General features: G+C 41.7%; 1 protein-coding gene across 2 annotated transcripts in view; it reads left to right on the forward strand.

Moving 5' to 3' along the window:
- Window positions 1–21,065, forward strand: part of OSBP (oxysterol binding protein) — a 42,403-nt gene extending 21,338 nt beyond the window's left edge. For both annotated transcript variants that reach the window (XM_050758508.1, XM_050758509.1), the window contains 7 exons: window positions 1,781–2,026; window positions 2,314–2,434; window positions 13,865–13,968; window positions 15,156–15,251; window positions 17,144–17,325; window positions 18,431–18,651; window positions 18,737–21,065. In XM_050758508.1, the coding sequence (XP_050614465.1) occupies window positions 1,781–2,026; window positions 2,314–2,434; window positions 13,865–13,968; window positions 15,156–15,251; window positions 17,144–17,325; window positions 18,431–18,651; window positions 18,737–18,879 (1,113 nt within the window). In that variant the 3' untranslated portion in view covers window positions 18,880–21,065. The remainder of the gene's footprint in view (window positions 1–1,780; window positions 2,027–2,313; window positions 2,435–13,864; window positions 13,969–15,155; window positions 15,252–17,143; window positions 17,326–18,430; window positions 18,652–18,736) is intronic.
- The last annotated feature ends 2,779 nt before the right edge of the window (window positions 21,066–23,844 follow it).

Raw genomic sequence — 23,844 nt, forward strand, 5'->3', positions numbered from 1 at the left:
GGAAAATGTTCACAGATAAACATTTGGGATATTTCTTAGAGAAAAAGCAGGCTGTAGTTTATGAATTTAATTTAATTTAATTAATTAATTTATTTATTTTTATTTTTTTGAGACAGGGTCTCACTCTGTTACCCAGGCTAGAGTGCAGTGGCATGATCTTGACTCACTGCAACCTCTGCCCCCTGGGCTCAAGCCATCATCCCACCTCAGCCTCCCAATTAACTGGGACTACAGGTGCACGCCACCACACCCTGCCAATTTTTGTATTTTTTTATAGAGATGGGGTTTTGCCATGTTTCCCAGGCTGATCTCAAACTGCTGAGCTCAAGCAATCCACTCGCCTCAGCCTCCCAAAGTGCTAGGATTGTAAGCATCAGCCAGCACGCATGGCCAAGTTTATTACTTTAAAAAAATGTATGAATGTATAGAAACAAACTGAAAATGTTAATAGTGGTGATCTCATTTCAAGAAAATTTTTTCCTTGATACTTTGTTTTCAAAGTTTTTTACAGTTAAAAGTCATCCGATATTAATTTCACAATTGAGGGGGATAGCAAGTATTAGGGTAATATGTAGCTCAGAGGTTGGTGAGTAGGAGGGTGAACAAAAATGCTGAAAGAGGTGAAACATCAGAAAGAAAAGTGTTGTGTTTTTTTTGTTTGTTTAACTAAAGTGTTGCTTAAAGCCAGAACCGTTCACTAAAAAGGGAATTTTTTTCTTCTTTTCTTCTCTAGACTTAGAACTCAGGCTAATAATATTTAGACTTGTTCATCTATGTTGTTAATTAAATAAGCTTTATGGACTAACTTGGGAACCCGACTTGTTTTATAGTGAATTTTTACATAGTAAAATCATTTAAAATTTCAAAGAGTTAATTTAGAAGCTGACTTTTTTGGGGAGTAGATGGGTGGGGAGCATTAACAATGTTTCTCACTCCCTACCCCTCCACTCCCCAAAAAAGTCAGCTTCTCTTGTTCGCTTCTCTGTACCCAGTGGGTAGCATAGGGTCTGGCACACATGGGTACTCAATAAATATTTGTGGAATAAGTAAGTGAATAAATGAATGAATGAACATCTCCCGCAACAGAAGCCCCCAACCCCTGCTTCACAGACATATACACACACATGCTTGCTTTATCCAGTACTTGGTCACCTTAAGCTGGCTTCAAAATTAGAAAAGTAAGAGCATGCACAGCCCCCTCTCAACCCCCATCATGAGCACTTCACTCCCAGAAACACAATTATCCAGCCTCAGAGGAGAAGTCAGAATCCTGGCCTGATGCAGAACTGAACTGAGACTTAGCAATTGTTTTGTCCAGGGTGGAAGCTAACTTTTATAACTAGTCAGGATACAACTATACTTATATTTTACTACTCTTTCTTTCATTCTCCAAGAATTTTAAATACCTGACTTCCTCTCTGGGAATACTTGTGCTAAAATACATTACATTTCTTTTTTAAAAAACTTATCCAACACCTATTTGATGATGGTCTTCTGTGGGCCAGGCACTGATGGATCTTGGGTATGTAGTGCTCACCAGAAGAGGCATGCTTCCCATCTCAAAGAGCTTACAGTTAGTGAAATGAAAACAGGGATTTCTGCCACTCACAGACATGAACAGTTGACAAGGAGAACGGGTTGTTTGCGGATTAAATATTAGAGCTGCTCTACTGAGCAAAGCCCTCTTTCCCCAGTGATTTATTTCCTCAACTGCAAAAAAATTAAACTGTCTCATATAGATGGGTGGGCAGAGTTTTTGTAACTGTTCTTTTCCTTACAGGTAAACTTTAATGAGCCCTTGTCCATGCTTCAGCGCCTTACTGAAGATCTGGAATACCATGAGCTGTTAGACCGAGCTGCAAAATGTGAGAATTCTCTAGAACAGCTCTGTTATGTTGCAGCTTTCACCGTGTCCTCCTACTCCACTACTGTCTTCCGCACCAGTAAGCCATTCAACCCACTGCTTGGAGAGACCTTTGAGCTGGACCGATTAGAGGAGAATGGGTACCGATCACTCTGTGAGCAGGTAAAGGAGCCTCAGGACCATAACGCATTTCCTTTCTGAAGAAAGAGATAATTTTTTGGTTAATCCCCTGGGTCTTAATGTTTGCAGAAATTCTAGTCCCTGTCATCCCAGCTTTTATTCTTTTTCTTCAGAACTTCAGCATTGGAGACACTGGAGGTTCTGGGATTCACCTACTGTTGTGGGTGTAAAAACATCAAGTGTGAATTTTGGGTGTTTCTCACCAATTTATAGGCAGTATCTTTTTCTTCTCCTTTCTGCCTTCTTAATTTGAACCTGATTTCTTCAAGGTGAGTCATCATCCCCCTGCTGCTGCGCACCATGCTGAGTCCAAAAATGGCTGGACATTGCGTCAGGAAATCAAAATCACCAGCAAGTTTCGAGGCAAATACCTCTCCATTATGCCCCTCGGTAAGGTTCCCATCTTTGTCAGAATTAATGCTCCTGGAATGAAAGGTTTTCTGGCACGATGGAGGAGGTCACTGGCTCAAGAGTCAGGAGACAGGAGGTCTGATTCAGGCACTGACCCTCACTGACTGGCTTTGGGCAGATTTTAACTTTTCAGCTATCAAATGAGTGTGGAGGCTAGAAACTCTTTAAGGACCCATCTAGTCCTAAATTCTTTATCCTCTTAGCTATATTTAATGCATCTCTAAGCACTATTTAGAACACAAATTCTAGCATGCATGTTTTAAAAAAATTCTGTCTCTTAACTGGTGGTGTTTTTCTCCTTTCTCTAGCAATCAGGTTCTCTCTGTAAATCAGAACTCATGATTGCAAGGTTAGGTTTCTCAGCTAATCCCTCCGCTTTCTCCTCTCCTTCCTCCCTTTTCTCTTCCTCTACCTGATGGGTTAGGTATCAATTATGTAATGGCTGAATTCTAGGTCAGTGAAACTTCATTTTAAAAAGATCTTACTTGGGGCTGGGCACGGTGACTCACACCTGTAATCCTAGTACCTTGGGAGGCCAAGGCAGGCAGATTGTCTGAGCTCTGGACCAGCCTGGGCAACATGGTGAAACCCCCTCTTTACTAAGAATACAAAAAAATTAGCTGTGGTGGTACACACCTGTTGTCTCAGCTACTCGGAGGCTGAGGCACAAGAATTGCTTAAACCCGGGAGACAGAGGTTGCAGTGAGCTGAGATTGTGCTATTGCACTCCAGTCTGGGCTACAGAGTGAAACTCTTATCTCAAAAACAAAGAAAGAAAGAAAAAAAACCCCAAAAAACAAAAACTCTTATTGGATTACAAGTTAATTTTGTGTCAGAATCAGTCCTGGGAATGGAATCCTAATATACAATGTTAGAGATCCTATACCTTAGAAGAAGTCCAATTATTCAAAAAGTGTAGTAGAGCTTCTCAATGCTTTCTTGAACTAGAGCAACCATGTTTGGCCAAGTGTGTACTGAAGAGTAAAAGCTGCTCTACAGAAAGAGATCAAAGCATAAAGCAATTAGAGAAACCAAGTAGCTCCCAAGAGACAGAGCTGACCACAACTCCCTGAGCTGCTGGTGGCTTTCCATTTCCAGGTTCTAGTCTTTCACGAAGCATAGCTACAGTTCTTAAATACTGCAATATAGACTGCTTCTTTAATGAATTCACCTTTGCTCAGAAACACAAATGCAGCAAATATAGTGCAAACTAGAAATTAGCCAGAAAAAAATTCACAAATGTTTTGTAACATATGTAAAGGGAGAAATTGCAGTGTTACCTCTAATTTCATGGTTAATATACAGAAGGTCCCTAAATGAAAAGGGGACTAAGTGATACATCAGTCTTAATCTTTACCAAGGAGCTTTAAAAAGCTTCTCCATGCTTAATTGTCTTTGCAGCTAACAGTTTCAGAAGTATTAGCTTAAGAGTAGTAAATGCCTGGGATGTTACCATCTTACTTGCAGAATTAGGGTGTCAGTGGCCATATTGCAATGTGATGTTTTGCCATAGAGAAGAGTTTCAGAGGCCCCTTGAGGATCTCTAAAGGGATGAATTATATTTCATTCCATGGATGGTTAGGTACAGTCAGCCATCCATACCTGGGTATTCTGCATTCATGGACACTGAGAGTACTGAGGGCCAGGTGTGGTGGCTCATGCCTGTAATCCCAGCAGTTTGGGAGGCCGGGGCAGGCAGATCACCTGAGGTTAGGAGTTCAAGGCCAGTCTGGCCAACATGGTGAAACCCCGTCTCTACTAAAAATACAAAAATTAGCCAGGTGTGGTGGCGGGCGCCTGTAATCCCAGCTACTCGGGAGGCTGAGGCAGGAGAATTGCTTGAACCCAGGAGGCAGAGGTTGCAGTAAGCTGAGATCGCGCCATTTCACTCTAGCCTGGGTGACAAGAGCAGAACTCCCTCTCAGAAAAAAAAAAAGCCTGTAATCCCAGCACTTTGGGAGGCCAAGACGGGCGGATCACGAGGTCAGGAGATCGAGACCATCCTGGCTAACACGGTGAAACCCCATCTCTACTAAAAAATACAAAAAACTAGCCGGGCGAGGTGGCGGGCCCCTGTAGTCCCAGCTACAAGGAAGGCTGAGGCAGGAGAATGGCGTAAACCCGGGAGGCGGAGCTTGCAGTGAGCTGAGATCTGGCCTCTGCACTCCAGCCTGGGTGACAGAGCGAGACTCCGTCTCAAAAAAAAAAAAAAAAAGAAAAGAAAAAAGAAAAAATACTGGTGGGAAAGAAATAATAAAAAATAATGATACAAAAAAAGACCAAAAAAAACCTATTTCTATAGCATTTATATTGTATTATGTATTATAAGTAATGTAAGTATAGGAGGGAGAGGATATGTGCAGGTTACATGCAGATACTCTGCACCATTTTATATGAGTGACTTGACCAAATTGTGGTATCTGCAGGGTGTTCTATAACCAATCCCTCACAAATACCAAGGGAAGAGTATTCATCTAAAAGATAACAATAAACTTAACTAATGAAATATGGTACATTTTCTCTATAATTTGACTAATCTAGGTTTCTTTGAGGAATGAATATATGAACATGGTATAGATGGTGGATCTAATTTTTCTAAGTTTTAGTAATTTGTTAAGGATCTAATTTTTTAACGTTAAAACATTTATCTTAGGGAAACTTCATTTTAAAAATAAATTAATTAAATAGGAAAACAAAATTAATTAAAAAGAAAACAATTTGATAGTATTTGCATTCCTATGGTTATTTAAGATTTGGATCGCCAGGATCCTGTTAAGTTCCTCCACATATTGGCTGCTTAACTGAGTACCTGCCATGGGGCAGGCATGGTTCTCAGTGTTTGGGAAGTGTAAGTGAACAAAACAAAAATCCTGGTCTTCATGGGGAGATTGAAGAAAGAATTGACTTTGTGATAGGAAGCTGAATATAGAAATCTAAAGAATGGAATTTCTAGATATCTGCCCTGGGGATGGCTATATTTAACACTTTTAGGCTCAGTGGCTTGGAAGGCGAATCATGCAGTGAAATTTTTACATTTGTCATGGCACTCAATTCTCAGAGAGAAAATTATTGTTAAGCCAGTAGATATAACCAAAGAAAAATTTATGGACAGGGTTGCGAGTGAGTGAACAGATAGATGACTGGCAGTTGAATGCACTGCTCCAGTGTGTTCAGCAAGAAGTAATGCATCTCGGGAAAAGTAGTCCAAACTTTTATGTTGATAATTGAAGTAGCATTTGTTGAGTGTTCGTTATGGGTCAGCCATTGATATTAGTGCTTTTCATGTATTAACTCATTCAGGCCCAACAATAATTCCATGAGATAGACACCTTTATTGCCATTTTTTAAACAAAGAAAACTAGGCATAGATAGGTTAGGTTGTCAGGGTCAGCTTAATCAGCTAGTATGGGATCTGAGTTGAGGCAATCTGGCTTCAGGGACCACTGTCTTTATCACTAGGCTGTACTGAAAGGGAGAGACTGCAAGCCATCAGTTACAGTTACAATGCAGAAAGGACACTGAAGACATCAGCCCAGTATTCTCACGAAGGTCTGACAAGATAAGACAGTTTTAAGGTTATTTGGTAGCAGGACAACTTTGTACAAAATTATGGTTCTATTAACTCCACTGTGAAAAAGTCATAGCCAGGACTGAAGAAAATCTAATACAGACCAATGAAAGTACCTAAAGATACTTGGAGGCAGTGGCAATGAGTTTGAGTCTCCCTATAAAACAGGCTAAAAAGATTAGAACGCTTGACATTTGGAAAGAAGAATGCTTCTAGAAAATATAACTGAAGTTTCCAAATAAGGCTATTGTAAGGGGCAAATATGAATTTCTTTTCTTTTTTTTTTTTTTTTGAGATTGAGTCTTGCTGTGTCACCCAGGCTAGAGTGCAGTGGCGCAATCTCAGCTCACTGCAAGCTCCGCCTCCTGGGTTCAAGCGATTCTCCTGCCTCAGCCTCCTGAGTAGCTGGGATTACAGGTGCCTGCCACCATGCCCGGCTAATTTTTGTATTTTTGGTAGAGACGGGGTTTCACCATGTTGGCCAGGCTGGTCTCAAACTCCTGACCTCATGATCCACCCACCTTGGCCTCCCAAAGTGCTGGGATTACAGGCGTGAGCTACCATGCCCAGTGCAAATAAGAATTTCTTCATCAAGTTCTAGGATATAGAAATTAGCTGATATGCTTGAAGTTTAAAAAGGTGCATTTATTTTTATTTATGGGTTTTTTTTTTTTTTTTTTGAGACAAAGGCTCGCTGTGTCGCCCAGGCTGGAGTGCAGTGGTGCAATCTCTGCTTATTGCAACCTCCGCCTCCCAGGCTCAAGCGATTCTCCTGCCTAAGCCTCCCAAGTAGCTGGGATTACAGCTGTCCACCACCACACCCAGCTAATTTTTGTATTTTCAGTAGAAACTGGGTTCCACCATGTTGGCCAGGCTGGTGTCGAACTTCTGATCTCAAGTGATCCACCTGCCTTGGCCCCCCAAAATGCTGGAATTACTGGCGTGAGGCACCACTATGCCTGACCAAAAAGATAGATTTAATTAAGACTCTTGACCCAGATGCAGTCAGTGCTCACGCCTGTAATCCCAACACTTTGGGAGGCCAAGGCAGGAGGATCACTTGGGCCCAAGAGTCTGATACCAGCCTGGGCAACACAGGGAGACCCCCATCTCTACAAAAAAAAAAAAAAGGAATGATTGCTTTGACAGTCTTTTCCTTTCAGCATTTTGCTTATATCCCACTGCCTTCTGACCTCTATGACTTGTTTTTCTTGTCCTTTTTCCAGTTTTTTTTATTTCGTATTTTTTATTTTTATTATTTTATTTTTTTTCAGACAGAGTCTCGCTCTGTCTCCCAGGCTGGAGTGCAGTGGTATGATCTGAGTTCACTGCAACCTTCCGCTCCCAGGTTCAACTGATTCTCCTGCCTCAGCCTTCTGAGTAGCTGGGACTACAGGCGTGCACCAGCACAACTGGCTAACTTGTATTTTTAGTAGAGACGGGGTTTCACCATGTTGGTCTGGCTGGTCTTGAACTACTCACCTCAAGTGATCCACCTGCTTCGGCCTCCCAGAGTGCTGGATTACAGGCATGAGCCACTGTGCCCGGTCTCCAATTTTTTAATTGTAAAATACATGTAACATAAAATTTAGCACCTTACCCATTCTTAAGTGTATTGGTCAGTGGTATTAAATACATAATGTTGTGCAACCATCACCACCCTCCATCTCCAAAACTCTTAGTCTTATAAAATGGGAACTCTATATACATTAAAAAATAATTTTCTTTTTTTTTTTCGAGACGGAGTCTCGCTCTGTCGCCCAGGCTGGAGTGCAGTGGCGCCATCTCGGCTCACTGCAAGCTCTGCCTCCCGGGTTCACGCCTTTCTCCTGCCTCAGCCTCCTGAGTAGCTGGGACTACAGATACCCGCCACCACGCCCGGCTAATTTTTTGTATTTTTAGTAGAGACGGGGTTTCACCGTGGTCTTGATCTCCTGACCTCGTGATCCACCCACCTCCGCCTCCCAAAGTACTGGGATTACAGGTATGAGCTACCGCACTGGGCTTTTTTGTTTGTTTGTTTGTTTTTTGTTTCTTTTGAGACTGAGTCTCACTCTCTCACCCAGGCTGAAGTGCAGTGGCATGATCTCAGCTCACTGCAACCTCCACCTCCCAGGTGCAAGCAATTCTTGTGCCTTAGCCTCCCGAGTAGCTGGGATCACAGGTACCCGCCACCATACCAGGCTAATTTTTGTGTTGTTTTAGTAGAGATGGCCAGGCCATGTTGGCCTGGCTGTTCTTGAACTCCTGACCTCAAGTGATCCATCCGCCTTGACCTCCCAAAGTGCTGGGATTACAGGTGTGAGCCACCACACCCGGCCAAAAAATAATTTTCTATTCTCCCTCCCCAAACCCTGGCACCAACTACTCTACTTTCTGTCTCTATTTTAACTACTTTAAGTACCTCCTATAAGTGGAATCATATAGTTTTTGTCACTTTGTGACTGGCTTGTTTCACCTAACGTAATGTCATCAAGGTTCATCCATGTGGTAGCAAATGTCAGAATTTCCTTTCATTTGAAGGCTGAATAATATTTATCCCATTGTATGTATGTACCACATTTTGCTTATCCATTCATCTATTGATGGACTCTTGGGTTGCTTCCATGTTTTAGCTATTGTGAGTAACACTGCTGTGAACGTGAATATACAAATACCCTTTCATCTCTTTGCCTAAAGTCTTAAGAAAAAAAATGTTTCAAAAACGACAAATATCTCTTTAAGACTCTGCTTTCAGTTCTTTGTAGTATATGGCCAGAAATGGAATTGCTGGATCACATGGCAATTACATTCTTAATTTTTTGAGCAAACTACCATACTGCCTTCAACAGTGGTTATACATTCCTACCAACAGTGCACAAAGGTTCCCGTTACTCCATATCCTTACCAACACTTTTAAAAAATGTATTGTAGCTATCCTAATGGATATGAGTTAGTATCTCATTGTGGTTTGACGTGCATTTCTCTAATAACTAGTGTTGTTGAGCACTTTTTTATGTACTTATTTATCATTTGTATATCTTTGGAGAAATATCTGTTCAAGTCCTTTGCCTTTTTTTTTTTTTGACATGGAGTCTCACACTGTCATGCAAGTCTAGAGTGCAGTGGTGCAATCTTGGCTCACTGCAACCTCCACTTCTTGGGTTCAGGTGATTCTCCTGCCTAAGCCTCCAGAATAGCTGGGATTACAGGCCCCCTGCAACACGCCCGGCTAATTTTTTGTATTTTTAGTAGAGACGTGGTTTCACCATGTTGGTCAGGCTGGTCTTGAACTCCTGACCTCAAGTGACCCGCCAGCCTCACCCTCCCAAAGTGCAGGGATTACAGGCGTGAGCCGCCGTACCCAGCCTCCTTTGCTCATTGTTGACTTGAGTTCTTTAGTTTTTTTTAATTGTTGAATTTTAGGAGTTCTCTGTATAGGTATTAATCCCTTATCAGATATATGATTTGCAAATATTTTCTCCCATTCTAGAGGCTGCGTTTTTACTCTGTTGCTATTGTCATTTATTGCATAAAATTTTTTAATGTTCAGGAGGACTGTTTTGTCTTTTTGTTGTTGTTGTTGCCTCTGGTTTTGGTGTCATATCCAAGAAATTATTGCCAAACCCAATATTGTGAAGCTTTTGCCCTATGTTTTCTTCTAAGAGGTTTATAGTTTTAGGTCTTACATTTCGGTCTTTCATCTATTTTGAGTTAATTTTTGTACATGGTATTAGATAAAGGTCCAACTTCATTATTTTGCATGAGTCCGTTTGTTCAAAAGACTGTCCTGTCTCCATTGAGTAGTCTTGGCATTCTTGCCAAAAATCATTTGACCATATATGAAGGGTTGGTGTCTGGGCTCTTTGTTCTATTCCACTGGCCTATATGTCTGTCTTTATGCTAGTACCACACTTTTTAGATTACTCTAACTTTGTATTAAGTATCAAAATCAGGAACTTTGAGTCCTCCAGCTTTGTTCTTTATCAAGATTATTTTGGCTATTTGTGGTCCCTTAAGATTCCATATGAATTTTAGGATAGGTTTTTCTATTTCTGCAGAAAACATCTTGGGATTTGGATAGAGATTTCATTGAATCCGTAGATTGCTTTGAGGGGCCTTGACAACCTTAACAATGTTGAGTCTTCCAATCTATGAATATAGGATGTGTTTACATTTATTTATCTTAACTTTAATTTCTTTCAGCAACGTTTTACAGTTTTTACCTCCTTGATTAAGTTAATTCCTAAGTGTTCTTTTTGATACTATTATAAGTGGAATTGTTCTTAATATCCTTTCCAGATTATTCATTGTTGGTGTATAATAGAAATGCACCTAATTTTTGTGTGTTGACTTTATACCCTGTTACTTCGTTGAATTCATTTATTAATTCTATCAGGATTTCTTTTTTTGGTGTAATTCTTAGCATGTTCATATATAAGATCATATCATCTGCAAACACAGATAACTTTATCTCTTTCTTTCCATCTTGGATGGCTTTTATTTATTTTTCTTGCCTAGTTGCCCTGGCTAGAACTTCTAGTACTATGTTGAATAGAAGCAGTGAAAGTGGGCATCCTTGCCATGTTCTTGATCTTAGAAGAAAATCTTTAAGTGTTTCACCATTGAGTATATTTGCTGTGGGGTTTTCATATGTGGCTTTTATTATGTTGAGGTATTTTCCTTGTATTTCTAGCTCGTTGAGTGTTTTCATCCTGAAAGGGTGTTGAATTCTGTCAAATGCTTTTTCTGCATCAATTGAGATGATCATGTGTTTTTTTACCCTTCATTCTGTTCATGTGGTGTATTACATTTACCAGTTTTTATGTGTTCAACCATCCTTGCATTCCAAGAATAAATCCCACCTGGTCATGGTGTGTAATCCTTTTAATATGCTGCTGAATTCAATTTCCTAGTTTTTTTTTGAGGATTTTTACATCACTGTTCATAAGGGATATGATATTGGTCTGTAGCTTTGAGTTTTTATAGTGTCTTTGTCTGGCTTTAGTGTCGGGGAATGCTGGCCTCATAGAATGAGATGGTAGAGGAGGAGGTATTGGTTAAGAGATTTAGGCTGGGTGCAGTGGATCGTGCCTGTAATCCTAGTATTTTGAGAGGCTGAGGTGGGAGGGTCGCCTGAGCCCAGGAGCTGAAGACCAGTTTAGGCAACATAGTGGGACCCTGTCTCTACAAAAAATAAAAAAATTTAGCTGGGCGTTGTGGCATACGCCTGTAGTCCCAGCTACTTGGGAGGCTGAGGAGGGAGGATTGCTTGAGCCCAGGAAGTCAAGGTTGCAGTGAACTATGATCACACCATTGCGTTCCAGTCTGGGTGACAAAGCGAGATCCTGTCTCAAAAAAAAAAAAAAAAAAAAAAAAAAAAAAAAAAACCATCGTGTGTGGTGGCTCACGCCTGTAATCCCAGCTCTTTGGGAGACCGAGGTGGGCGGATCACGAGGTCAGTAGTTTGAGACCAGTCTGGCCAATATGGTGAAACCCTATCTCTACTAAAAATACAAAAATTAGCTGGGCATGGTGGTGGGTGCCTGTAGCCCCAGCCACTCGGGAGGCTGAGGCAGGATTGTTTGAACCTGGGAGGCAGAGGTTGCAGTGAGCCGAGATCTGGGAAAAAAAAAGAAAAAGAAAAAGAAAAAGAAACCCAGAGATTTAGAATATGTTTAGGTGGAGCAAATATTTCGAAGGTGTTTGTGAAGATTAAATGAAATAATGCATGAGGAGGCAATAGCATGGCACCTAGTACACAGCAAGTGTTCTCAGAGTTGCTGTTATTATTAATGTCATCGCCTTCATTGTTGTTATCCTTGTCTGCCAACTACTAAGGCTACTTTAATTTTTTGTGTAAGAAACATGTCTAAACCACAACTGGTGAGTTATTTTTATTAGTGGTTACAGAGAGAACTTAGGGTTATACTTTTACTGGAATCGACTTTTTTATTTTTATTTTATTTTATTTTATGGAGTCTCACTCTGTCACCCAGGCTGGAGTGCAGTGGCGTGGTCTTGGCTCACTGCAAGCTCCGCCTCCTGGGTTCATGCCATTCTCCTGCCTCAGCCTCCCATATTTTTATTTTTTATTTTTGAGACAATGACTGCTCTGTCATCCAGGCTGGAGTGCAGTGATGTGATCTTGGCTCACTGCAACCTTTGCCTCCTGGGTTCAAGTGATTCTCCCACCTCAGCCTCCCCGAGTAGCTGGGATTACAGGCACACACCGCCACACCCAGCTAATTTTTTGTATTTTTAGTAGAGGTAGGGTTTCACCATATTGACCAGGCTGGTCTTGAACACCTGACCTCAAGTGATCTGCCCGCTTTGGCCTTCCAAAGTGCTGGGATTATAGAGGTGAGCCATCCCACCTGGCCTGGAATTGACTATTATTAACTATCTATCTTTTTAAATTTTTGATTATTTTGAATCCTCAATTATCTCTCCTGTGAAACCACTGATTTTGGTATTCATTGGAGATTGACTCACAGGAACAAGAGTCAGCTATATGTTTCAAGCATTTTATTAGGCAAATAAATAGACATTTACTGCACAGTAGGACGGGTTATTCCGAGTTTACAGATGATAAAACCAAGGCCCTTGAAACATTCATAGTGCAATACTGTAATGCAATTCTGACACTAACCACCCAGAGTTCCTGCAGATTCCCTAAGTTAAGGGCATAGTACCTAACAAGATTGCCCTTGCTTCAGATGCCAGCAACAAGTTGGAGGCCTTAGGCCACCTGCACTTCAGATAACTGGCTGTAAGTTCAGGAGTTCCCACAACTACCTCAGGTTTGATAATTCATTAGAATGACTCAGAACTCAGGAAAGTGCTCTAGTTATCATTACCGTTTTATTATTCAGGGTACAAATCAGGGCCAGCCAAACGAAGGGACCCATAGGGTGAGGTCTGGGAGGGTCCTGAACACAGAACTTTGTGCCCTGTCACCATGGAATCAGGGCACATCACCCTCTTGGCACATTGATATATTCATCAACCAGGAAACTCCACTGAGCTTTGGTGTCCAGAGATTTTAGTAGGGCTTCATTATTTAGGTTTGATTGCAGGATTGAATTCAATATCCAGATCCTCTTTCATCACCAGAGGTCAGGAAGTTAACCCAGTATCAGGTGACTCAAAACCCTGTCTCTAATCACATGGTAGATCCTGGCTTGTTCTCATCCTAAGTTATTAGCATTAGCTCTCTGGGGCCCACCATGAGTCACCTCATTAGGATAAATTGTCAAGGTCCATCATAAATAACAGAGATACTCCTGTCACTTGGGAAAGAATAAGGGTTTTATTCTTCATTATATAACAGAGGGTCATACATCTAATGAGGACTAGGGCCAGGATTTAATCCAGTTCTGTCTGATTTCAAAGCCCCAGCTCTATCCACTATTCTATTTTTACAATTAAGGGGCCTTAGATAAGTGGTTTGTTTAGGGTCACACAGCTAGTAACTAACAGTAGAGCCCGGTCCCAGTACAGACTACCAATGTGTGCTCCTTCCATAATGCAGTTACTTCCACGATGCATGATGGGGCACATTTGACTTGTTTCTGTGAATTTTGCAGTTGTGTTATAGAACACAGCGCCCTGGCTAAGGTATATCAGTTGCCAGGGTTTGTCATCATTTAGTTATGTTTTATTCATAGATTGTTAAAAGTCAAGTGAGAAAAATTCAGTCAATACTTCCAGCATTTAAGAAAGTATAAGTCATTTTTATTGTTTTATTTCTAAAAGTAATAAATATCAATAGAAAGAAATTAATCCTTTACTGTTTTGAGGCTGCATGATGCTATTTTTCTGACATTTGGCTTAATTTGGATACCTCTTTCTGCTTCCAGGTACCATTCATTGTATTTTCCATGCAACTGGGCACCACTACACTTGGAAGAAAGTTACCACAACTGTACACAACATTATTGTGGGCAAGTTGTGGATAGATCAGGTGAGGAAAGGTACCTAAAGTGCGTGTGAAGTTTAAAAGAATACCTCTTTAGATATATTTCTGCAGTATTTAGGACATGTGAAGTGGTCCCAGAATGTTGCTACTGATTCATCAGTTTCTCCTAAGGAATTTCTCTCAGGCAGTAACCCTACCTCTACCTCCCCAAGTTTCTGTACCACAAATTATTGTTTATAAATGACCAAATTATAACATTCATCAATGACTATTCTGCTAGGACAGTGTTGGGTGCTACGACAGGTAGAAAAAACAAACGTGGCCCCAACTCTTAATCCTTTCATTATTCATCAAATATTTATTGCCAGGCGGTATGCTAGGTCCTGGGGATACAAAGTCTGATGAGATGTCCCTCAAGAAGTTATTATATCATTGGAGATATATGACCAATGTGTAGGTTGGAAAGTGTGCAGCAACATACACTAATATAAAAGATGCCCTACGATAGTATCTGATTAATTGTCAGTTTGCTCTTAAGACAATGGTTGCAGTAAATTTAGAAAAGAGGGAATACTGTCTTCTGAGCAGTCAGGAAAGGCCTCACAGTAGATGTGGGAATTAAGCTGAATCTTAAAGTGTGGTTTGGGATTCAGAAGATAGAAAGAAAGGGAAAATGGGCCGGGCATGTTGGCTCATGCCTGTAATCCCAACATCTTGGGAGGCCAAACTGGGAGGATCACTTAAGCACAGGAGTTTGAGACTAGCCTGGGCAACATAGTGAGACCTTGTCTCTACAAAAAATTTTTTAAAAAAAGAAGAAGAAAGGAGGGAAAATGAAATGAGTAAAGTATAGAAAGGCCCACCATATGTAATTTGAAATTGTGAGTAGAGTATTTTGATTTAAGCAGAAGAGTTCATGAAGGGTACTAGTGAGGGATTGGTTTGGAAAGATAAATTATCATGTGAATTTCAGTATATGTGCTGAAGGTCAAATCATGCCATCAAACATGTGAGATACAATTCAAAACAAGTGGTCACTTGGTCTTGATCTCAACCTGGAAAACCCAAGGTTACATAGGGATTCTATAGTATTCCCAAGGCTAGCTAAGATCGGAATCTTAAACAAGGGATTACTAGAAGGTAAGATTGAAAAGTAAAGAATTATGAACCATGGGTTTGGCAGACATTGAATTTATCCAGTCTTAATAAAACTGAATTTTTTCATTTTACAGTCTGGTGAAATTGATATTGTGAATCACAAGACAGGAGACAAGTGTAATCTTAAATTTGTTCCTTATAGCTACTTCTCTCGGGATGTAGCAAGAAAGGTAAGGGAAGTTTAAATTACTTCACTTAGCATGTATCTCTTAGAAAGCATACTCCTTTAGGACTGGAATGTATATACATGTGGGGAGGTGTGGGGGGTGTGTACATTATATATAGTGTGTGTGTACATATAGTGATTCAAAAAAAGTAGAGGTGAAAAGCTGGGCGCGGTGGCTCACAGCTGTAATCCCAGCACTTTGGGAGGCTGAGGCAGGCAGATCGCCTGAGGTCAAGAATTCAAGTCCAGCCTGGCCAACATGGTGAAACCCTGTCTCTACTAAAAATACAAAAATTAGCTGGGTGTGGTGGCACGTGCCTGTAATCCCAGCTACTCGGGAGGCTGAGGCAGGAGTATCACTTGAACCTGGGAGGCAGAGGCTGCAGTGAGTCTGGCACCATTGCACTCCAGCCTGGGCGACAGAGTGACTCCGTCTCAAAAAAGAAAAAGAAAAAGAAAAAAAAGGTAGAGGTGAAGGAGAAAGTCAGCAAGAAATACTATATTGTATTACTAAACCAATTCCTTCTCTTTTCTGGGAATGACAATAAGTGAGGAAGTGAAAGTGTCAAGAGCAATAAGAAATTGAAAATGGGAAACACAGCCGAGGCGGGCGGATCACCTGAGGTCGGGAGTTCAAGACCAGCCTGACCAGCATGGAGAAACCCTATCTCCACAAAAAATACAAAATTAGCTGGGCATGGTGGCGCATGCCTGAAATCCCAGCCACTTGGGAGGCTGAGGCCGGAGAATTGCTTGAACCGGGGAGGCGGAGGTTGCGGTGAGCCGAGATCACGCCATTGCCCTCCAGCCTGGGCAAAAGAGAGAAACGCCGTCTCAAAAAAAAAAAGAAAAGAAAAAAAGAGAAAGTAAATGGGAAAACACAGAGGAAGGACTAATAAAAGATTTCAGGAAGAAGGGGTTTGATCCCTGAGAAGTTTGAGAAGTTTGATGGGGAGTTGTGTGATACCACCATAATGATTTGTGTCATGAGTTTCTGTGGGAGACTGAAGAATAGCTGGGGATTTCAATCTGTTTATGGGTCCCTATGAATTTCTGGAGAGAAGAAAATATAATTCTGAGTACCAGTCAGATGTTTTTTCTACATGTATCTTTGATACAAAACTCCCTGGGAAGGGTAGTGAGGGGAGGGGACAGAGAGCAAGGAGGAAGTGGGGATAGTTAATGGGTACAAAAAAATAGAATAAAGTCTAGTATTTGCTGGCAAAACAGGGTGACTGCAGTCAAAAATAATTTAATTGTACATTTTAAAATAACAGAGTATAATTGAATTGTTTGCAACACAAAGGATAAATGCAAATTATATATACACCTACTATGTACTCACAAAAATAAAAAATAAAAATAAAAAGTTTACCAAAAATCCCCATATAACAAAAAATATTAATAAAATCCCCAAGTCATGGCTCAGTTATTTCAAGTAGCAGAAAAAAAAATACAACAAAATAATTTGAGGCCAGGCATGTTGGCTCATGCCTATAATCCTAACACTTTGGGAGGCAGAAATAAGAGGATTGCTTGAGCCAAGGAGTTCAAGACCTGCCTGGGCAACATAGCAAGACCCTTTCTCTAAAAAAAAAATTAAAGAATTAGCCAGATGTGGTGGCATATGCCTGTAGTCCTAGCTACTCGAGTGGCTGAGGTGAGAGATCACTTGAGTCCTAGAGTTGGAGGCCACAGTGAGCTATGATTGCATCAGTGTACTCCAGCCTGGGCAACAGAGCAAGATCCCATCTCTAATAAGAATAATTTGGATGACTCCCTGGTGTTTGTTATAACAGCATCTAACCAGTATTTATCCTAGGACTTCCAGTATAGTCAGGTAAGCTAATTCACAATGAATTCTATATAGCCAAGCCCTGTTCTCCACCCTTGCAGGTGACAGGGGAAGTGACAGATCCATCAGGAAAAGTCCACTTTGCCCTTCTGGGGACATGGGATGAGAAAATGGAATGTTTCAAAGTACAGCCAGTCATTGGGGAAAATGGGGGTGATGCGCGACAGAGAGGCCATGAAGCAGAGGATAGCAGGGTCATGCTGTGGAAAAGGAATCCTTTACCGTGAGTATCAGCATGCATGCTGCTCAGATACCACTTTGACCTTGACTGTGGAGCAGTATCGAAGGCATTTCTGCCTGCCCTCTCACTTAATTATGTGAGGAATTGAGCAAGGGAAATTGAGACCTTTGGAGACATTAACAGAAGGTTGTCATTGTGTGATTTGACTTGCAGCATATGCTTATTTCAAGGAAGTTCAAACCAAACTACATCTGACAAAAAATACTTTGTGCTTTGGTCCTTTGGATTGTGATTCAGAAGGATATTTTTCTACTGTTTAGAGCAAAACTGTTCAAAAGTGGCTAGAGGAGGAAGGTGCCTAGCACCTGTTAACAATTTAGCCTAAAGGGCCATCAGCAGCCAGATGCGGTGGCTCACACCTGTAATCCCAGCACTTTGGGAGGCCAGGGCAAGTGAATCCCTTGTGATTAGGAGTTCAAGACCAGCCTGGCCAATATGGCGAAACACTGTCTCTACTAAAAATACAGAAATTAGCTACATATGATGGTGCGCACCCATAATCCCAGCTACTTGAGAGGCTGAGGCATGAGGATGACTTGAGCCCAGAAGTTTGAGGTTGCAGTGAGCTGAGATCATGCCATGGCACTGCAGCCTAGGCGACAGAGTGAGACTGTCTAAATAAATAAATAATAAAAAGAGAAAAAAGCCTAGCAGAAAAGAACGATCCCTGAGACAATGTGCAGGACTTTGGAAACAAGATGGAGGTCACTTACTTCCTGTCATCTTCTAATACGGTCAGTTTGTAGTGATAGCCAAGATTATCCCAGATAGAGGTTAAAAAGAAAGGAAACAGGAGTGAGGAATTTTCATTCAGTAGAATGTTTCCTTCTTTTTATTGAATGTAGATAATTTCAGCTGGGCGCCACACAACACCAGAAGACTGTGGAACTGAGTGATGCCGGGGAGGAGATGGGGAGTGATCTCTCCTTTAGTTAGGGCAACGTGACACGGTCCTAGATCCTTTTCACAGACCCTGTTTTTGTAGATGTGGTGATGTGGCCTTGGCAGTGTACTTAGTTGTTGTTGCTCCTTAAATAGGGTCTGGGCTCTGGGATTACCATTTCTTTTTCTTTTCTTCTACTTTTAGGAAGAATGCAGAAAACATGTATTACTTCTCAGAGCTTGCTCTGACTCTCAATGCTTGGGAAAGTGGCACTGCCCCCACAGACAGCCGGTTACGACCTGACCAGAGACTGATGGAAAATGGGCGCTGGGATGAAGCAAATGCGGAGAAGCAGCGCCTGGAGGAAAAACAAAGGCTTTCCAGAAAGAAGAGAGAAGCAGAAGCTATGAAAGCCACAGAGGATGGTAATGAACGTCCCTTCTACTTTTCTTTCTTAATGCATAGAGAATGTCAGCACTAATTTTTTTCTTTCCTCTCTTTTCCTTTTAGGCACACCATATGATCCCTATAAGGCACTGTGGTTTGAGCGGAAGAAGGACCCTGTTACCAAGGAGTTAACCCATATTTATAGGGGAGAATACTGGGAGTGTAAAGAAAAACAGGACTGGAGCTCTTGCCCGGACATTTTCTGAAATGGCAGTAACAAAAAAGAGGAGCATCTAATGGAGAAGAGGACAGAGGATGTGTGGGAAAGCTGGCAGTTGTGACTCTCTTGCCAAGTGCTTTCCTCAAGTTTGTCTCTCTTGACCAATCATTTTTTCCAAATCAATCACCAGAAGGAGACACCAGTGGTGGTGATTGGCTGGTTGCCTTAGCTGATTGAAACTGAAATCGACATACGAGATACTATGTCTGTAAGGGAGAGGTTTAGTGGCTGAAGGTTAGTGTATTCCACATCCACAAAGTCAAGTATTCTGGGCTCTTCTTTCTCCCTCTGCCCCCATTTAAGATGATGTCACTTACCCTCCCCTTGTAGTGTCCTGCTCAGCCAAGATCTGCGTAAGATTATGATTCAGGGGCATTTTGGTGCTGTTCAAAGCAAGAACCGAATTTAGAAGTTCCCTTAAAAAGAAACATGTAAGACTTACCAATGGAGGCATCGTGAATGGTTGCAGTGGAGCTTAGGTGTAACATCATCAAATGTGTTCACACGTGGGGTTGGTTTAATGGAGTGTCCACATGGAGATAACTGCGATATTGGAACACCTGTGAGAGAGATTGTTCTATAGGGCTGGAATATTCAGAGTTACATTCTTGGAAGTTTCTGTTTTTACTTGCATCGAACACCCCTCTGTTGTTCTCCATCATCTTTAATAGCAACTGGAGATGAGTTTGGTGGTTGGTAAGAGGGGTGCATTCTCCTCACAAAGGGGTTTTATGGACTTTCTCTGGCGGAGAGCTTCTGAGAACACAGGCAGGACGGGAAAAGACTACTAGTCACTTTTGCTTTCCCAGCCCCCTTCAATGCCATCCTTCATTGTCTTTCTGGCTTCTCTTCTTTCTCCTGGCACAGTACCATTTTGGGTCTGTGCCCCAGTGTGGAGCAAAACATTGCCTGTCCCATTCTGATATACTTCAGAATTTGAGAGGAGAAGTTAATCTGAAACAAAAGTTTTCACCATCTCTCAAGCCCCAAGGACTGGAGCCACCTCTGGAATAATGTGTTAAATATCTGTATATTATATATATGTAGAGAAAAATCTAATTTTTTGGTTTGATTTTCTTCCCATTAAGAATCTTGTTTTTTGATATCCCTTGTCTCCCTGAGACTCTCTCTCGGACACGTGTTGATGTGGATGGCACTCCTCTGCTCTCCATCTTTTATGGGCAGAGAGATTCAAAACCTGAGCAGGATCATGTCTGGCAGTTACTAAACAGGGACTTTGTCCATGGTTTGTATCATGGGGTGCCTACTGCTGTCTAAACTCTGCTCTCCTAATTAGCTGACTCTTGAAAATGAAATCCTAACCTCTTTCCTGCCTCTTTTCTTTCTCTTTTTAGGAAGAGTATGGGTAGAAAGTCCGGAGGGCAACTTCCAGTTTAATTCTGCTCTGTCCGGCACATGGGCTAAACCCCAAAAGAACTTTCTTCCTAGTATGTGGGGCTTAAAGCACTGTCGTGTGGGGTGGATCAGATAATTGCTCCTGTGGGGCCCTGGCTTCCTTCTCTGTTTGTTCTGTATTTGTTTTCGTTGTCTTGTTGAGAAATACCATCCCTGTGCAACCCACCCTTGGTTGAGGATCACAAATTGAGGTGCCTTCCTTGTATGCTTTTTGTTAGTATTTTTTGTTTTGTTCCTTAACTGCTGAGCCTCAGCCAGCGTGGGTCCTGGGGGAAAATATCATTCCAAAGGAAGCCATCCCTACGGGGAAATTGGTTTTACTGGGTAAATTAGTACTTTTATTCCTTCCCCTATCCCTTCCTTCCTAGTTGTGATAAACATGGGAGAGGAGTGACTTTGACAGCTGGGGAATTTCCTCCTAAGAACCTTATTCCCAAAATAAGCCAGGGGTTATGTCAAGGCTTCTTTCAAGGAGGCTCATAAAAGCAGTGACCTCATCTGGGGCTTTGGATAGAGTGAGAATTCCCCAACTAAATTGGACTTCTCTGCTTTATCTCCTTTCCTTCCTTCACCATCTGCACTACATTTCTGGCTTGATCCCCAATCAAATTCCCGCTAATGGAAGAAGTTTAGAATCTTTCAGGTGGAATAAAGTCACATGAAAACAAAACACAACTATATATATTTTCAGTTTTTTTGCCTTATTGCTTTTTTTCCAAAAAAAAACTACTAAATTAAATAATTTTTTAAAAGTCATATTGTTTGTCTGATTCACTTCTGCTGCTAGGCAGGAAGTGGTGTTGGGGAGGGGAAGGAGAACTGGTCCAATAATAATTTGTTCTGCTCTGAGAGCTCAGAAGCCCTGGTCTTCATGAGAAAGAAAAGCTGTTCACCACCACTCTGGAGGGCCATGAGCAGAGGAGTAGTTTTAACAGCCCCTGCTGCTTAAACTGACAGTCAACATCCCACCTTGGTACAGGGGAATAGTTTTTAGTGTCTTTGATATTGGGCCTGCTTCACTTCAAAAAAATAAAAATTTTCCCTGTAAATTGAATTTATCTTGTCCATTTAGATTCTCAGATTGTTGGCTGTTTTATGTGGGAATTCAAATTCTGTTTTTTTTTTGAGACAGGGTCTCACTCTGTCGCCCAGGTTGGAGGGCAGTGTCATGACAGCTTACTGTAACATCTGCCTTCTGTGCTCAAGTGATTCTTCCCACCTCAGCTCCCCAAGTAGCTGGGACCACAGGTGCATGCCACCAGAACCAGATAATTTTTGAATTTTTAGTAAAAGACAGGGTTTTGCCATGTTGCCCGGGCTGGTCTTGAATTCCTCGGTTCAAGCAATCCACCAGCCTCTGCCTCCCAAAGTGCTGGGATTACAGGTGTGAGCCACTGCACTTGGCCTCAAATTCTGTTTTTGAAACAAGCAATTGAGTTTTGATTTGAAGACCTTTGAGAAAACTAATGATAGTGAACATGTTTGTACAAGTTTTCACTGGAAAGTTCAGGTTCAGGGAGCGGATAGGCAAAGTAACCTATGGTCCTGTCGGGGGCTCAGGTCAGAGCAAGCGCAATTCCTGCCCGTGGGAGGGACCTCACATTTGCTGAGCATCTTCCTACATGTACAGGGTGCTGAAATAGGAACTCTGACCATTCTCTGGCTTACGTATAATTTTAAGAGGAAAATGTTGCAATCATTTTGAAGATGAAGGAAACCTAATTTAAATAAATTCACTCATGGTCATGTAGCTGGTCAGTTAGTCACAGTGTTGGAATTCAAAGCTGGGTTGAGTTTGTGACCTCTACAGTCCCGTGCTCTGGAAGAAACTCTGGGTTGGAAGGCAGCTGATAAGCACTTTCCTCCTAGATTGTATCACATAATGCATAAATGCACATTTCCATTTCCAGAAGCTAATTAATGTTGATAGCACCATTTCTTTTTTCCTTTTTTTTTTTTTTTTTTGAGATGGAGTCTTGCACTGTCACCCAGGCTGGAGTACGGTGGCGTGATCTCAGCTCACTGCAACCTTCACCTCCTGGGTTCAAGTGATTCTCCTGCCTCAGCCTCCCAAGTAGCTGGGATCACAGGCACCCGCCACCACGCCCGGCTAATTTTTTGTATTTTTAGTAGAGATGGCATTTCACCATGTTGGCCAGGCTGGTCTCGAACTCCTGACCTTGTGATTCACCCGCCTCAGCCTCCCAAACTGCTGGGATTACAGGCGTGAGCCACCGTGCCCAGCAGCACCATTTCTTTTAAGGCTCTACGTGAAGAAAAGAGCATCCCTGAAATTCAGCCTGCAGGCTCCTTGATTGATCAAGGCCCTCATGTCTACAAAGTTGGCTCTGATGTCAGGGATGATTTTCTAGTCTGGTTCTTAGGAAGGCCACCTAAGTTCAAGTCATTTGCCTGATTCCCATTGGCTGGATTTGATATTAAGTTTCAGCAAAGGTTTTTTTTCTGGCAAGCTAAGGAACCACTGCAGTAGACCCCTGACATTTGTGAGTGCTGCATCCTGCAATCTTGAATACTACCATGGCATACAATGTCCTGCATTAGGGACAATCAAATGTAGCTGAAACATTTAACGATCCCTCATTGAATCCTTTATTATTTTTACTTTTTAAGATGGAGGTCTCACTATATTGCCCGGGCTGGTCTTGAACTCTGGGCTCAAGCAATCCTCCCACCTCGGTCTCTTGAAGTGCTGGGGTTACAGGTGTGAGCCTCCATGCCCGACCCCTCATTGAGTCTTTAATGTGACATGATGGACTGGGATGTGGATCTTGAGGGGTCTACCATGCTCAGTCATTATTCAAAATTATGACTCAGCAAAATGATAAATTATTAAATTTGTCAGGGACCTCTGCATTTGCACAAAAATGTTAAACCTATACATTTCTTGCTCTACTTTCAGCAAGATAATTGAGAACCAACCTACAGTATTGTCCTAAAAGGAGGTATAGAAAATCTTTGCAATTCATTCACTATAGTTGTATATTTTGTGCAACTCTAAGATTGTTATCAAAATTTATAACTTGCTTCTAAAAGTTTATAAAACTTAGGGCCAGGCAGGGTGGCTCATAATCACAGCATTTTGGGAGGCCGAGGTGGGAGGATCACTTGAGATCAGGAATTCCAGACCAGCCTGGCCAACATGGTGAAACCCCATCTCTACTAAAAACACAAAAATTAGCTGGGCATGGTGGCAGGCACCTATAATCCCAGCTATTTGGGAGGCTGAGGTGGGAGAAGCACTTGAACCTGTGAGGTGGAAGTTGCAGTGAGCTGAGATCGTGCCATTGCACTCCAGCCTGGGCAACAGAGTGCAAAAAAAAAAAAAAAAAAAAAAAAAAACTTTTGCCAATTTCTCTACCATACCCAGTGGGAAGCATCCCAAATCTTTCATGGCGCTCCCTTCCAAAGCTCATAATTTGTGGTTAAACTCTCCTGCTCACTGATCCCTCAGGGGAAGGAGACAGGGTAGCCAGATGAGGCTTCTTTAAAGGCAAGAAACTGAAGGTCTCGGATC

The sequence above is a fragment of the Macaca thibetana genome, chromosome 14 (assembly GCF_024542745.1).
Source record: "Macaca thibetana thibetana isolate TM-01 chromosome 14, ASM2454274v1, whole genome shotgun sequence".
Classification (NCBI taxonomy): domain Eukaryota; kingdom Metazoa; phylum Chordata; class Mammalia; order Primates; family Cercopithecidae; genus Macaca; species Macaca thibetana.